General features: G+C 32.7%; 1 protein-coding gene across 1 annotated transcript; it reads right to left on the reverse strand.

Annotated features, from left to right (window-relative positions):
* Nucleotides 1-5,823: 5,823 nt before the first annotated feature.
* On the reverse strand, nucleotides 5,824-11,331 carry LOC148693343 (uncharacterized). Its single transcript, XM_088677579.1, has 4 exons — nucleotides 11,304-11,331; nucleotides 8,100-8,443; nucleotides 7,773-7,802; nucleotides 5,824-6,335 (listed from the first exon to the last, which is right to left on the reverse strand). Exons 1-4 carry the CDS (start codon nucleotides 11,329-11,331, stop codon nucleotides 6,255-6,257), a joined length of 483 nt encoding a protein of 160 aa, XP_088533705.1. The 3' UTR covers nucleotides 5,824-6,254.
* Nucleotides 11,332-12,483: the final 1,152 nt, after the last annotated feature.

Raw genomic sequence — 12,483 nt, forward strand, 5'->3', positions numbered from 1 at the left:
CAGGAGAAACTACTTAGGTCGGTAGTGTTCTTGTTTGTTCTTCGACATTGCAATAAAGTGGTGTATTTGGGTTTAAAGAAAAAATGTGTGTTTCAATGCGATACTTGGAAGCTAATTTGTCTCTTCAAACAGAAAATAAATAAATAAAATAGAAAATGATACAATCGGTACTATTATACCGATTGTACCATGTAACCGTCGCTAAAAAGGTAGTGAACTTACCTCTTATAAATCGCTAGCAATCTAGTGACTAGACCTATTTTCGTCGCTACAATCGTACCGATCCTCCATTTTCAATTTTTTTTCTTTTTTATTTATTTATTTTTATTAGTTTTTTTATATTTCTCTTACTATAACAATAAACTTTCAAATTCATATTCTTCAAAATATATTTTTCTGTGAAAAATCTATTATAATTCATTTTAAACACTTGTAATTAACGATTTAAAACCTAAATTTAAAGATATTTGAATTTAATACTGATTACTCAAATAAAGTAAATAATTTGGAATAGGGAAATACAATACCACGGTTCTGATTCTCTTCCAGATGTACTTAAATCGTTATATCTATTTATTTTCACCTTCGCCTTACCATGAAGTTTTGAAAATTAAGGTAAGACTTTCCACTGATATTCTTAAGGGTGGAACCCCATTTGATAATGTTTTGGGTCTCACTATTGTATTTTTCACTTATTTTTTAGTTTTTGGCTTAAATATTCTACTAAATATATATTTGTTGCTCAATAAATTGTAAAATCACTTCCAAATCTCTTATAAAGTTTTCTTTAATGCTCAAATTCATACTTAAACTATTGTTCAATCTATTTATTTTGACCTTCACCTCACCGTGAAGTTTTGAAATTAATGTAAGACTTTCCATTGGTATTTTTGAGGGTGGAAGCCCTTTTTTGACAATGTTTTGGGCATCACTACCATATTTTTCACTTATTCTTTTAGTTTTCGGCTTAATAATACATTTGTTGCTCAATAAACCCTAAAACCGTTTCCAAATGCCTTATAAAGTTTTCTTTAATGCTCACGGAAAATATTTCGCGAAAATAAAAAATTTGCACTTTCACAAAAAAAAACATGGATTAACAGTCACAATTTTTAGTTGGTATTGCGAATTCATACATAAATCATCATTCAATCTATTTATTTTCACCCTCGTCTCACTTTGAAATTTTGAAAATTAAGGTAAGACTTTCCATTGAGATTCTTGAGGGTAGAACCCCTTTTTTTTCCTATGTTTTGGATTCAATAATATACTAGTAGTTATAAGTATATATTTGTATGATAATATATTATTGAATCGGGATAATATTGTGACAATGAACTTGTTTCATGTAAAATGCTTTATTTTTAGCTATTTCGACCATGCTATTTTGGACCAATAATTTGAGACCACGTTTTCTAACTTTCTCACATGTCACTTTTATCATTAATAAAAAATGTCATAATATTATTGAGTAGATTCATTCTTTGAGCCATTGGAAAGATTTTTCATTTGCTGGCAATACGGCCTTGTATACCAAGTGTCATAATACAACTAATTAGATACTTGCAAAAAAGAATTTCCGATTATTTGTATTATAACACTTAGGGGTGATTCGGTATGGGATCCCAAACCGAAAATGGCATTCCGAATTCCAAACCAAAAATTTTCAGGATGGGAATTTGAAGACCAATCCCGAACTAAAATTTCGGTATTCGCGAAATGTTTTCAGTATTTCGGGATTGGATTTTTGGTTTGGGCTTATGGGTTGAAATATTTTTGGGCTATGAGCTATTATTTGGGCCTTTGGCGTAATATTTTTTTTCTTTCCAATTTCATATCAATTGAAATTTAAGCTTTTACCTCATACCAATTTGAAATTTCATACCAATCAAAAGATCTACTATCAAACTACTTAAATTCAACATTCAACATGCAGCAACCAAAATAAATATATATATTTTTTAGTTCGGTTCGGGATTCACAAACCATTGAATATGTAATCTTGATTTTTGTACCAAAAGGTTTGGGATCGGTTCGGTATGGATCCCAAAAATTTCGGTATTATCAATTCGAAAATTTGTTTGTATGAGATCGAGATTTTTTTAGTTTGATTTAGGATTTTCAGTATAAATTTATAGCCCTAATAACACTTATATCAAGTTATATTTCTGACACACTTCAAAATTCTCAGGCATAGACAAAGGAAGTGTGTTTTTTAAAATGTTGAAAGAGGAGTGTAAGTGCAAGCATGGAGACCGGTAAAATGTCGGTAGTGGTTTGCTTTTTCCATATGAAGAGTCTGAATGGATGACAGACATAAATATGGTCTCACAGTAAAAGGCTGAATCATTTTGTTGGTATAAAAAGCCCTTTTAAAGAATAAATATTTAAAGAAAAAGAAAAAGAGAGGATTAAAAAAAAAAAAAGTGAGAAAGAGAAGGGGTCTTTTGGGTGGCTCTGATGGTTAATGATGGAGATTATTATTCTAAAATGATTAGCTCCTTGATTATGAACCTGCAGTCTGTATTTTTTCAATCCAAATAAATTAATGTCTTGGGAGGTGGAGGACTGCAAATCACTTTCTTTTAGGATTTTTCTTTTAATTTCTTTTTTACCCAATCCATAAATAATGTAATTAGCTCATACTTTGATGCATAAAATAATTTTAAGGGAATAAAATCTTTAAATCTCTTTCTTTTCTTTTAATATTTGATCCTTTTTGGTAAACATATTGCTTGCTGCCATGTTTTTCGATGTTGCAGAGACAAATGGAAAGCAACTTCTCCTTACCAGTTATAAGGAACTTTATAGGTTTGTTGAACTCAAAATTTTATCAAACACCCCCTATAGCCTTGATGAAATTTATATTTTGGTATCAGGAGAAACTACTTAGGTCTGTAGTGTTCTTGTTTGTTCTTCGACATTGCAATAAAGTGGTGTATTTGATAGCAGTTTATGTCTTTACAGAAAAATGTGTGTTTCAATGGGATACTTGGGAGCCAATTTGTCTCTTCAAATCATTATTGCTTCACCTGCTTTGATTTTTTACTTCCTCCCTTCGTAGATACGAAGAAAGAGGTATTGTTGAAACCAAATTTGCGAAAATCATGATCTCACAGCATTCATCATCCATGCATGAAAAATGTTGGTCACATATAATGCAAGTGCAAGTGCAAGTGCATAGAAAGAAGGGAAGTGGCGTGGAGGCAGAGAGCAGAGAGCAGAGAGCAAACATGGCCGGCATCATTTGCAGCAAAAGCAACCTTAAATTTGATTTGTATTTGTCGATGAGGTCTGTGGGCCAACTCCTACTTTATATACGCCGAAAACAGAAAGATAACAAAAGCACTTGGCAGGGAACTAAAAGACAAACACTAGAGTAAAAAGCACTTTGAAGGGATAAAAGAGAGAAATACATACAAGTTAAAAGATAAATTATTAGGACTCGTACTTGATTTACGATATTTTAATATTAAAAATGTGAAATGATCAAAATATTTTTAGAGACAAGAATATTGACTTTGATTGACCGTCATGTTGTGATACGAATGACACATTCATTTTGCGTATTCTAAGAGTACTCGACGTTACAAATTCGTGGGCGCAATCGAAATCAAAGGCATATCTAAAGGTAATTGAATCTAAATAAAGTAAGATAGGAAGAAAAAAAAATCAATGGAAAGAAAAACAGAAAATAAATAAATAAAATAGAAAATGATACATTCGGTACCTTTTTACCGACTGTACCGGGTAACAGTCGCTAAAAAGATAGTGAACGTACCTCTTAGAAATCGCTACTAATCTAGTGACTGTACCTATTTTAGTCGCTATAATCATACCGATCCTCCATTTTCAATTTTTTTCTTTTTTATTTATTAAATTTTTTTTTATATTTCTCTTACTATAACAATAAACTTTCAAATTCATATTCTTCAAAATATATTTTTTTGTGAAAAATCTATTATAATTCATTTTAAACACTTGTAATTAACGATTTAAAACCTAAATTTAAAGATATTTGAATTTAATAGTGGTTACTCAAATAAAGTAAATAATTTGGAATAGGGAAATACAATACCACGGTACTGATTCTCTCCCAGATGTACTTAAATCGTTATATCTATTTATTTTCACCTTCGCCTTACCATGAAATTTTGAAAATTAAGGTAAGACTTTCCATTGATATTCTTAAGGGTGGAACCCCATTTGATAATGTTTTGGGTCTCACTATTGTATTTTTCACTTATTTTTTAGTTTTTGGCTTAAATATTCTACTAAATATACATTTGTTGCTCAATAAATTGTAAAATCACTTCCAAATGTCTTATAAAGTTTTCTTTAATGCTCAAATTCATACTTAAACTATTGTTCAATCTATTTATTTTCACCTTCACCTCACCGTGAAGTTTTGAAATTAATGTAAGACTTTCCATTGGTATTTTTGAGGGTGGAAGCCTTTTTTTGACAATGTTTTGGGTCTCACTACCATGTTTTTCACTTATTCTTTTAGTTTTCGGCTTAATAATAAATTTGTTGCTCAATAAACACTAAAACCGTTTCCAAATGCCTTATAAAGTTTTCTTTAATGCTCACGGAAAATATTTCGCGAAAATAAAAAATTTGCACTTTCACAAAAAAAACACATGGATTAACAGTCACAAATTTTAATTGGTTTTGCAAATTCATACATAAATCATCGTTCAATCTATTTATTTTCACCTTCGTCTCACCGAGAAATTTTGAAAATTAAGGTAAGACTTTCCATTGAGATTCTTAAGGGTAGAACCCCTTTTTTTCCTATGTTTTGGGCTTAATGCTCATGGAAAATATTTCGCAAAAATAAATAGTTTGTATTTTTAACAAAAATTGTGGGTGTTAAACAGGCTCGACGTATGCAGAATGAGGCAGGTCTAATGCACAACAAGGTGGCCTCCGCTCACAAAAAATGGTGTGGGCTTCTGGCACGCAAAACATGACTGCTTTGTGCCAGAAAAACGAGGCGCACAAAACGAGATGAGAATCGCGCAAATCAAGATGCGTTAAGAAGTATGAAACAAATTAAGTGGTTCAGTTTTACACACTTTCAACTGAGCCATCTTCAATGACATGATCGACTTAAAAAGATATGAAAGGAAAAACATTTCCTCTATTTAGACATACACCAAGGTTTTGCTTACATCTTTCTATCCGCACACGATTTTGCGCACGCGAGATGCCTTTTTGTATGCAAGTTGAAACCGCCGTATCAATTGCATTAAGTACACTTTTCTTTCTTACCGAGGGGCGTGTCATTCTCCCTTTCGAACTAAGAGACCAATTTTTATGATACACTATGATAGCAATGAATTATAATGCCAAAAATTTAGTGCCAATCCATGGGTTGACTAAACATTTTCAACAGCTTATGGGTTCAAATATAATTTCCCGGGGAAAAATTTTGGAGCAAATCAATGCATGACCCTGCAAAATTTATTAGTCGGATGCGTGTTCAAGAATTCAAGAGAATCTAGCAAGTGGATGTGATTCACTTAAAAGGCAGTCTTCATTTATGTAGAGATAACTCATGTCTGTCTACGAATAGGAAGCCATAAAATGATGAACTAATGAACAAAGATATTTCAGCTAGGTTTCTCCTCGAAAACACGAACAAGGAAATTAATGAACTTACATCGATGAAACACGAAATCAGTACTACTAATCAATTTCTAATTTTACTTCTATAATTCTGAATTACAACAGCAATAAGTTCATTGAAAAGGAAATATAGTCTCGCCGTAAACAGAAATACATGCATATAAATCGATATTTGCTAGCAAGAAACTATAATGCAAGGTCATCTTTATATAAACATAGCACTAAAGATTAATCTTCATATATTTCCGGAAAGGTGTCATAAGCCATCTAAATATAATAAGCTAATTCTGGATCCAGATCCTCTACTTCACCCTTAAATCAATAATCGGGGGAAAAGAGGCTTTCATCACCTCTTAACTACATACTTAATAAGGCTCTCTACTTCTATCTCCCTCATCGACGCCATCTTTTCCTAATTAAGTAATGACCTTCGTGACTTGGGTTGCAATCTCTCTCAAAAAACAAACCACGAACCACGGTAGCTCTTAAAAATGATAATATCATCAGGTTGAATTATCCACTTTGGACAATCAGATTCCAAGTCGAATTCTTCCATACCTTTTCCTCCTAGGTCTTGAAACGATTTTGGTTTCCACGTCACACATCAAGCATATACATTCTTACCACTGCAATGAGCGAACTCTCTGGAGCACACGGGGTGGTCTTCGCTTCTCCACAACCGGAATAATGTTTTCCATTAGCTGCAACAAATATACACAAGGTCAAATGGATAATAGCAAACAACTATTACAACCACCGTCCCTAATCTTCCAAAATCCTATCCCTCTGGATAAAATGTTCAACTAACCTCGCTTATGGGCCAAACTGAAATGAAAAATCATCAATTACCAAAAGTTTCAAAACGGGCAACTGTATTATTTTATACATGGAAGTCTATAGTAACTTGTTTTCTTGTCTAATTACATTACCACATGCAAATATAAATGGAAGTCTATACTTAAGACTTCTAACGAAGGCCATTCTTTGTTATTATAACATATTGATTGTCTTGACTACAGCGAACCCAAAGCTTAAATTAAATAGAGGACCACAACCATATACTTTTGGGAGAGAAATGTTCCTTTTTGTAATCATATTTATCATTGTGAATCTTTCCTATTTTCTTCCCTCGTGGACGTAGGCAAAGACCCAACCATGCATATTATTTACATGTTGTTCTGTCAAGCATGAAAATCCATCCCCTCAAAGGTTGGAGATATGCTTGGCTAAGGTAAACTGCTAGGTAATAATAAGTACACTAAACATAATTCCAATTGATACGCTTATATTTAAGTTAACAAAGTCTATGCCAGTTATCAAATTATAAAATGAAACAAATTTGTAACAATTGGTGTATGCAAAAGTTCTGACTTATATACATCAAAATAATTTTTTTTTTAATAATTTATTTATTTTTAACAATTTATATGCATCAAAACAATGTTTAACCTTACACAATGCATTCATGCTATATCTGCCTGAATCATGTACTGCCTGCTAGATAGTGCCTTAAATTGTACTCTACATTCATAAGACTTTGCATTTGGATTATCATGATTCCAAATATCATTAATATTTTCGTTTCTGTTTGTTTACTGGGAGGAGGGTGGATATTCTTATAGAATGTAAAGAATTTACTGTATATTAAAAAAAACGTAACTAGGGGACAAGTTTTTTGTTTTGGGAATGACAGATGATTATATACAGATTATATTATAGCTCGGCAAGAAATTCAGAATATACAAAAGTCACAGATGTCGAGCGTTGAGAGGCTATATAAACTCCATTAATATTTCAAGATGAACCAACGCCTCTACCAGGGAGACGTGAAAACTTTTCATATCTAAAATCTAAACATGCCACATCTATGGCTGCAAGGTATAATCAACAATAAGGGTCATTAGTGTAGACATCTAGTTTTCTTTACCTCTTCAGGCATAAGTACGAAATAATGGAGATAATACTTATTTGGGTGCACTGGAGAAAAAGTTGTATAATTTTCCATGTAATTTTCTATAATATCTGCCTCATATTGTATTTTTCACTTCATCATATTGTATGCCAACGACCATGTTCCTAATAAAATACATTCCCTTGCAGAATCAATTAACTACATGCACCAGGAATGAAATGAATACCTGCTTAAGTCTTGCCTGAGTCCGCCCAGCCTGCAATTAAAAAATAAAATTGTTACAAAAGTAACATAAAGTAGAAAAAAATTTACATACACTGATACTCATATACAATTTTCATGTATATTAATAATAACATATGCTTTGTAGCCATGCTTTACTAATCACTATTTTCTTATGTGCTAATTTTTTTTTTTTTTTTTTTGAAGAAATGAACACATTTTAATGCTTCAGTTGATGAAGAAGTAATAAGTAATAACCAACTACTTGATGCAAATTGAATGTTTGAGCATGTAACCAAAAACTAAAATAATCAACAAAGGAAATGGTTACCTGTCTCTGGTGGCCAGAGGTTGGTATAGGGCGTATTGTAGTTGAATCCACTTCACCAGTAGGCAAAGGAACAGCAGGATTACTGTTAATGAATGGGATTCCGCCGCCGCCGCCGCCTCCTTTATCTGTTACTGAAGAGCTTACGCTTGGTTGTGGGCTGGGAGCTACTGCCACTTGGCGAGGATGGAATGGCCATGGGAATACTGGAGATGGTGAAACTACTCCACCACCACCGGATTTCGGTGTTGGGGCCAGGGTTGGAGGAAGCTGCGGAGAGATTCTTGAACTTGAACCGGAACTCTGCGGCGGCAGTGCGGAGGAGGAGTAGACTGTTATGGCCAGAACTTGAACCGGAACTCATCCCATTCGTGTAGTGACACTAAGATAAATATGTAGGTGCTCATTAAGGGAATGAGTTCACTGAACACAATCGAACGAGAGTACTTACATGGAGGTCTACTCACATGTCAAGCAAGTAACTCTGAAGGTTGGAATAATGTAAGTAATCCTTTGACCTGAGACATCATAGATGTCTAATGATTAGGTCCTTGATCTTTGATCATGTCAAACGACATTCCATTGGAGTGTCCACGGCATTGTTGGGGTTAAGGTATCTAAACATGTAAGCATGTGAATGATCAACAAGGAATCTCTGATCCTCGTTATGAGAGGAAGAATACTCTGAGATATGATTCGGGAATCTTCGGCCGAAGTCTCGAGCGTAATAAAGGAAAACATTCCTATGCGACTCAATTGAATCATATAAGAAAGCATAATCACATTAGGGGTTTGACATAGTATATCCATACCCTAGTGATGTGATTGAGAGTATTGTTTTAGAGAAGGATCGAATTACATTGTAATTCCAACTGAATAGGTTCTCCGAATGAACTTCTACATTAGCTTGGGTAGCCATGATATATGTTTAGATGTCACTCATGGCTTGTGAGTTCTTCTAGATGATTAAATGTAGTCATCAAAGAAGAAGGTGAATTAAAAGTAAGTTTTAATTCACTAAGTGGATGGATTAAATATAATCAATTGGATTGGTGCCAATCACCTCACTGCCTTGCTAATTAGAACCTAAAAGATTGTTCACTAATACACTCTTGTAGTGAGTAACTAATGGATGATGGAAATAATTAATTGGATTAATTAAGTGTTGTGATTAATTTAGAAAGTCTAAAGAAATCATAAAAGCAATAAAAGATCGTTTTGGGCTTAAAGAAATGTTCGGGTTTAATTGGGCCCATTGGGCCTAAACCCATTGGGCTTTTATTCAAGCATTGGATGACTTGAAATAATAAAAGCCCAAGGCCCAAACAACACTAAAAAGGCCGGCCAAAGAGAGGGAGAGAGAAGGTCAATTGTTGACTTGTTTCTTTATGTTATAAAAGGAACTTTATAATGAAAGTTTCATAAGGGTTTTTATGTGTTCAAAACAACAAAAGAGAAAAGAAAATAACTCTCTCTAACACTCAAAGGGCCGGCCACCATAGGGGGATTTTAGCTAATCATTTTATCACCCCTTTGGTTATTCCTTCATCCTTCTCACTACACTAGTGGGTGAGGATCTTTAGAGGTTTTCAATTTTGGAAACTTGAAGAGGACCTAGGAGCACTCATTCTCAACAAAGTGGAGGAGGCAAGGAGGGAGGCTAGGCTCAAGGAGTTCAAGGAGCAAAGAGCTTGGAGGTGGTCCATCATTGGTCTAAGATCTAGATCAAGAGGTATAAAACTACTCCTAAACTTTGTTCTTCAATAAATTGTTTTTGATGCATCATAAATAAACCTATGAATCTTGAAGGGGATTTTCATGACTAGAGCTTTGATATTAATTGATGATATGCTTCCGTTGTTTTCGTATATAAATTTTGAATTGTATATGCATGCTAGTCAATAGAAATCCCACATAAATCTCATATTTTCCCTTCACCTTTGGCCTATTTTTTTTTTTTTTTTCCAATTTTATATCAATTGAAATTTAAGCTTTTACCTCATACCAATTTGAAATTTCATACCAATCAAAAGATCATTCGTAACAAGTCAAACAGATGTTCCAAAGTTCTAAACTACTTAAATTTTATACTTCTATCTCTAATATAATCTATTATTAAACTACTTAAATTCAACATTCAACATGCAGCAACCAAAATAAATATATATGTATATATATATATATATATATATTTTTTTTTTTTTAGTTCGGTTCGGGATTCCCAAATCATTGAATATGTAATCTTGATTTATGTACCAAAAGGTTTGGGATCGATTCGGTATAGATCCCAAAAATTTCGGTATTATCAATTCGAAAATTTGTTGGTATGAGATCGAGATTTTTTGTGTTTGGTTTAGGATTTTCAGGATAAATTTTTAGCCCTAATAACACTTATATCAAGTTATATTTCTGACACACTTAAAAATTTCTCGGGCATAGACAAAGGAAGTGTGTTTATAAAAATGTTGAAAGAGGAGTGTAAGTGCAAGCATGGAGACCGGTAAAATGTCGGTAGTGGTTTGCTTTTTCCATATGAAGAGTCTGAATGGATGACAGACATAAATATGGTCTCACAGTAAAAGGCTGAATCATTTTGTTGGTATAAAAAGCCCTTTTAAAGAATAAATATTTAAAGAAAAAGAAAAAGAGAGGATTAAAAAAAAAAAAAAAAAGAGTGAGAAAGAGAAGGGGTCTTTTGGGTGGCTTTGATGGTTAATGATGGAGATTATTATTCTAAAATGATTAGCTCTTTGATTATGAACCTGCAGTCTGTATTTTTTCAATCCAAATAAATTAATGTCTTGGGAGGTGGAGGACTGCAAATCACTTTCTTTTAGGATTTTTCTTTTAATTTCTTTTTTATTCAATCCATAAATAATGTAATTAGCTCATACTTTGATGCATAAAATAATTTTAAGGGAATTAAAATCTTTAAAGCTCTTTCTTTTCTTTTAATATTTGATCCTTTTTGGTAAACATATTGCTTGCTGCCATGTTTTCGATGTTGCAAAGACAAATGGAAAGCAACTTCTCCTTACCAGTTATAAGGAACTTTATAGGTTTGTTGAACTCTATAGCCTTGATGAAATTTATATTTTGGTATCAGGAGAAACTACTTAGGTCTGTAGTGTTCTTGTTTGTTCTTCGACATTGCAATAAAGTGGTGTATTTGGGTTTAAAGAAAAAATGTGTGTTTCAATGGGATACTTGGGAGCCAATTTGTCTCTTCAATCATTATTGCTTCACCTGCTTTGATTTTTTACTTCCTCCCTTCGTAGATACGAAGAAAAAGGTATTGTTGAAACCAAATTTGCGAAAATCATGATCTCACAGCATTCATCATCCATGCATGAAAAATGTTGGTCACATACAATGCAAGTGCAAGTGCATAGAAAGAAGGGAAGTGGCGTGGGGGCAGAGAGCAGAGAGCAAACATGGCCGGCATCATATGCAGCAAAAGCAACCTTAAATTTGATTTGTATTTGTCGATGAGGTCTGTGGACCAACTCCTACTTTATATACGTCGAAAACAGAAAGATAACAAAAGCACTTGGCAGGGAACTAAAAGACAGACACTAGAGTAAAAAGCACTTTGAAGGGATAAAAGAGAGAAATACATACAAGTTAAAAGATAAATTATTAGGACTCGTACTTGATTTACGATAATTTAATATTAAAAATGTGAAATGATTAAAATATTTTTAGAGACAAGAATATTGACTTTGATTGACCGTCATGTTGTGATGCGAATGACACATTCATTTGGCGTATTCTAAGAGTACTCGACGTTATAAACTCGTGGGCGCAATCGAAATCAAAGGCATATCTAAAGGTAATTGAATCTAAATAAAGTAAGATAGGAAGAAAAAAAATCAATGGAAAGAAAAACAGAAAATAAATGAATAAAATAGAAAATGATACAATCGGTACTTTTATACCGATTGTACTAGGAAACCGTCGCTAAAAAGGTAGTGAACATACCACTTAGAAGTCGCTCGAAATCTAGTGACTCGACCCATTTTAGTCGCTATAATCATACCGATCCTCCATTTTCAATTTTTTTCTTTTTTATTTATTTATTTTTATTTTTATTTTTTTTTATATTTCTCTTACTATAACAATAAACTTTCAAATTCATATTCTTCAAAATATATTTTTCTGTGAAAAATCTATTATAATTCATTTTAAACACTTGTAATTAACGATTTAAAACCTAAATTTAAAGATATTTGAATTTAATAGTGGTTACTCAAATAAAGTAAATAATTTGGAATAGGGAAATACAATACCACGGTACTGATTCTCTCCGAGATGTACTTAAATCGTTATATCTATTTATTTTCACCTTCGCTTTACCATGAAATTTTGAAAATTAAGGTAAGACTTT

Source organism: Pyrus communis, chromosome 10, assembly GCF_041283825.1.
Source record: "Pyrus communis isolate YQ-2024b chromosome 10, ASM4128382v1, whole genome shotgun sequence".
NCBI classification, from domain to species: domain Eukaryota; kingdom Viridiplantae; phylum Streptophyta; class Magnoliopsida; order Rosales; family Rosaceae; genus Pyrus; species Pyrus communis.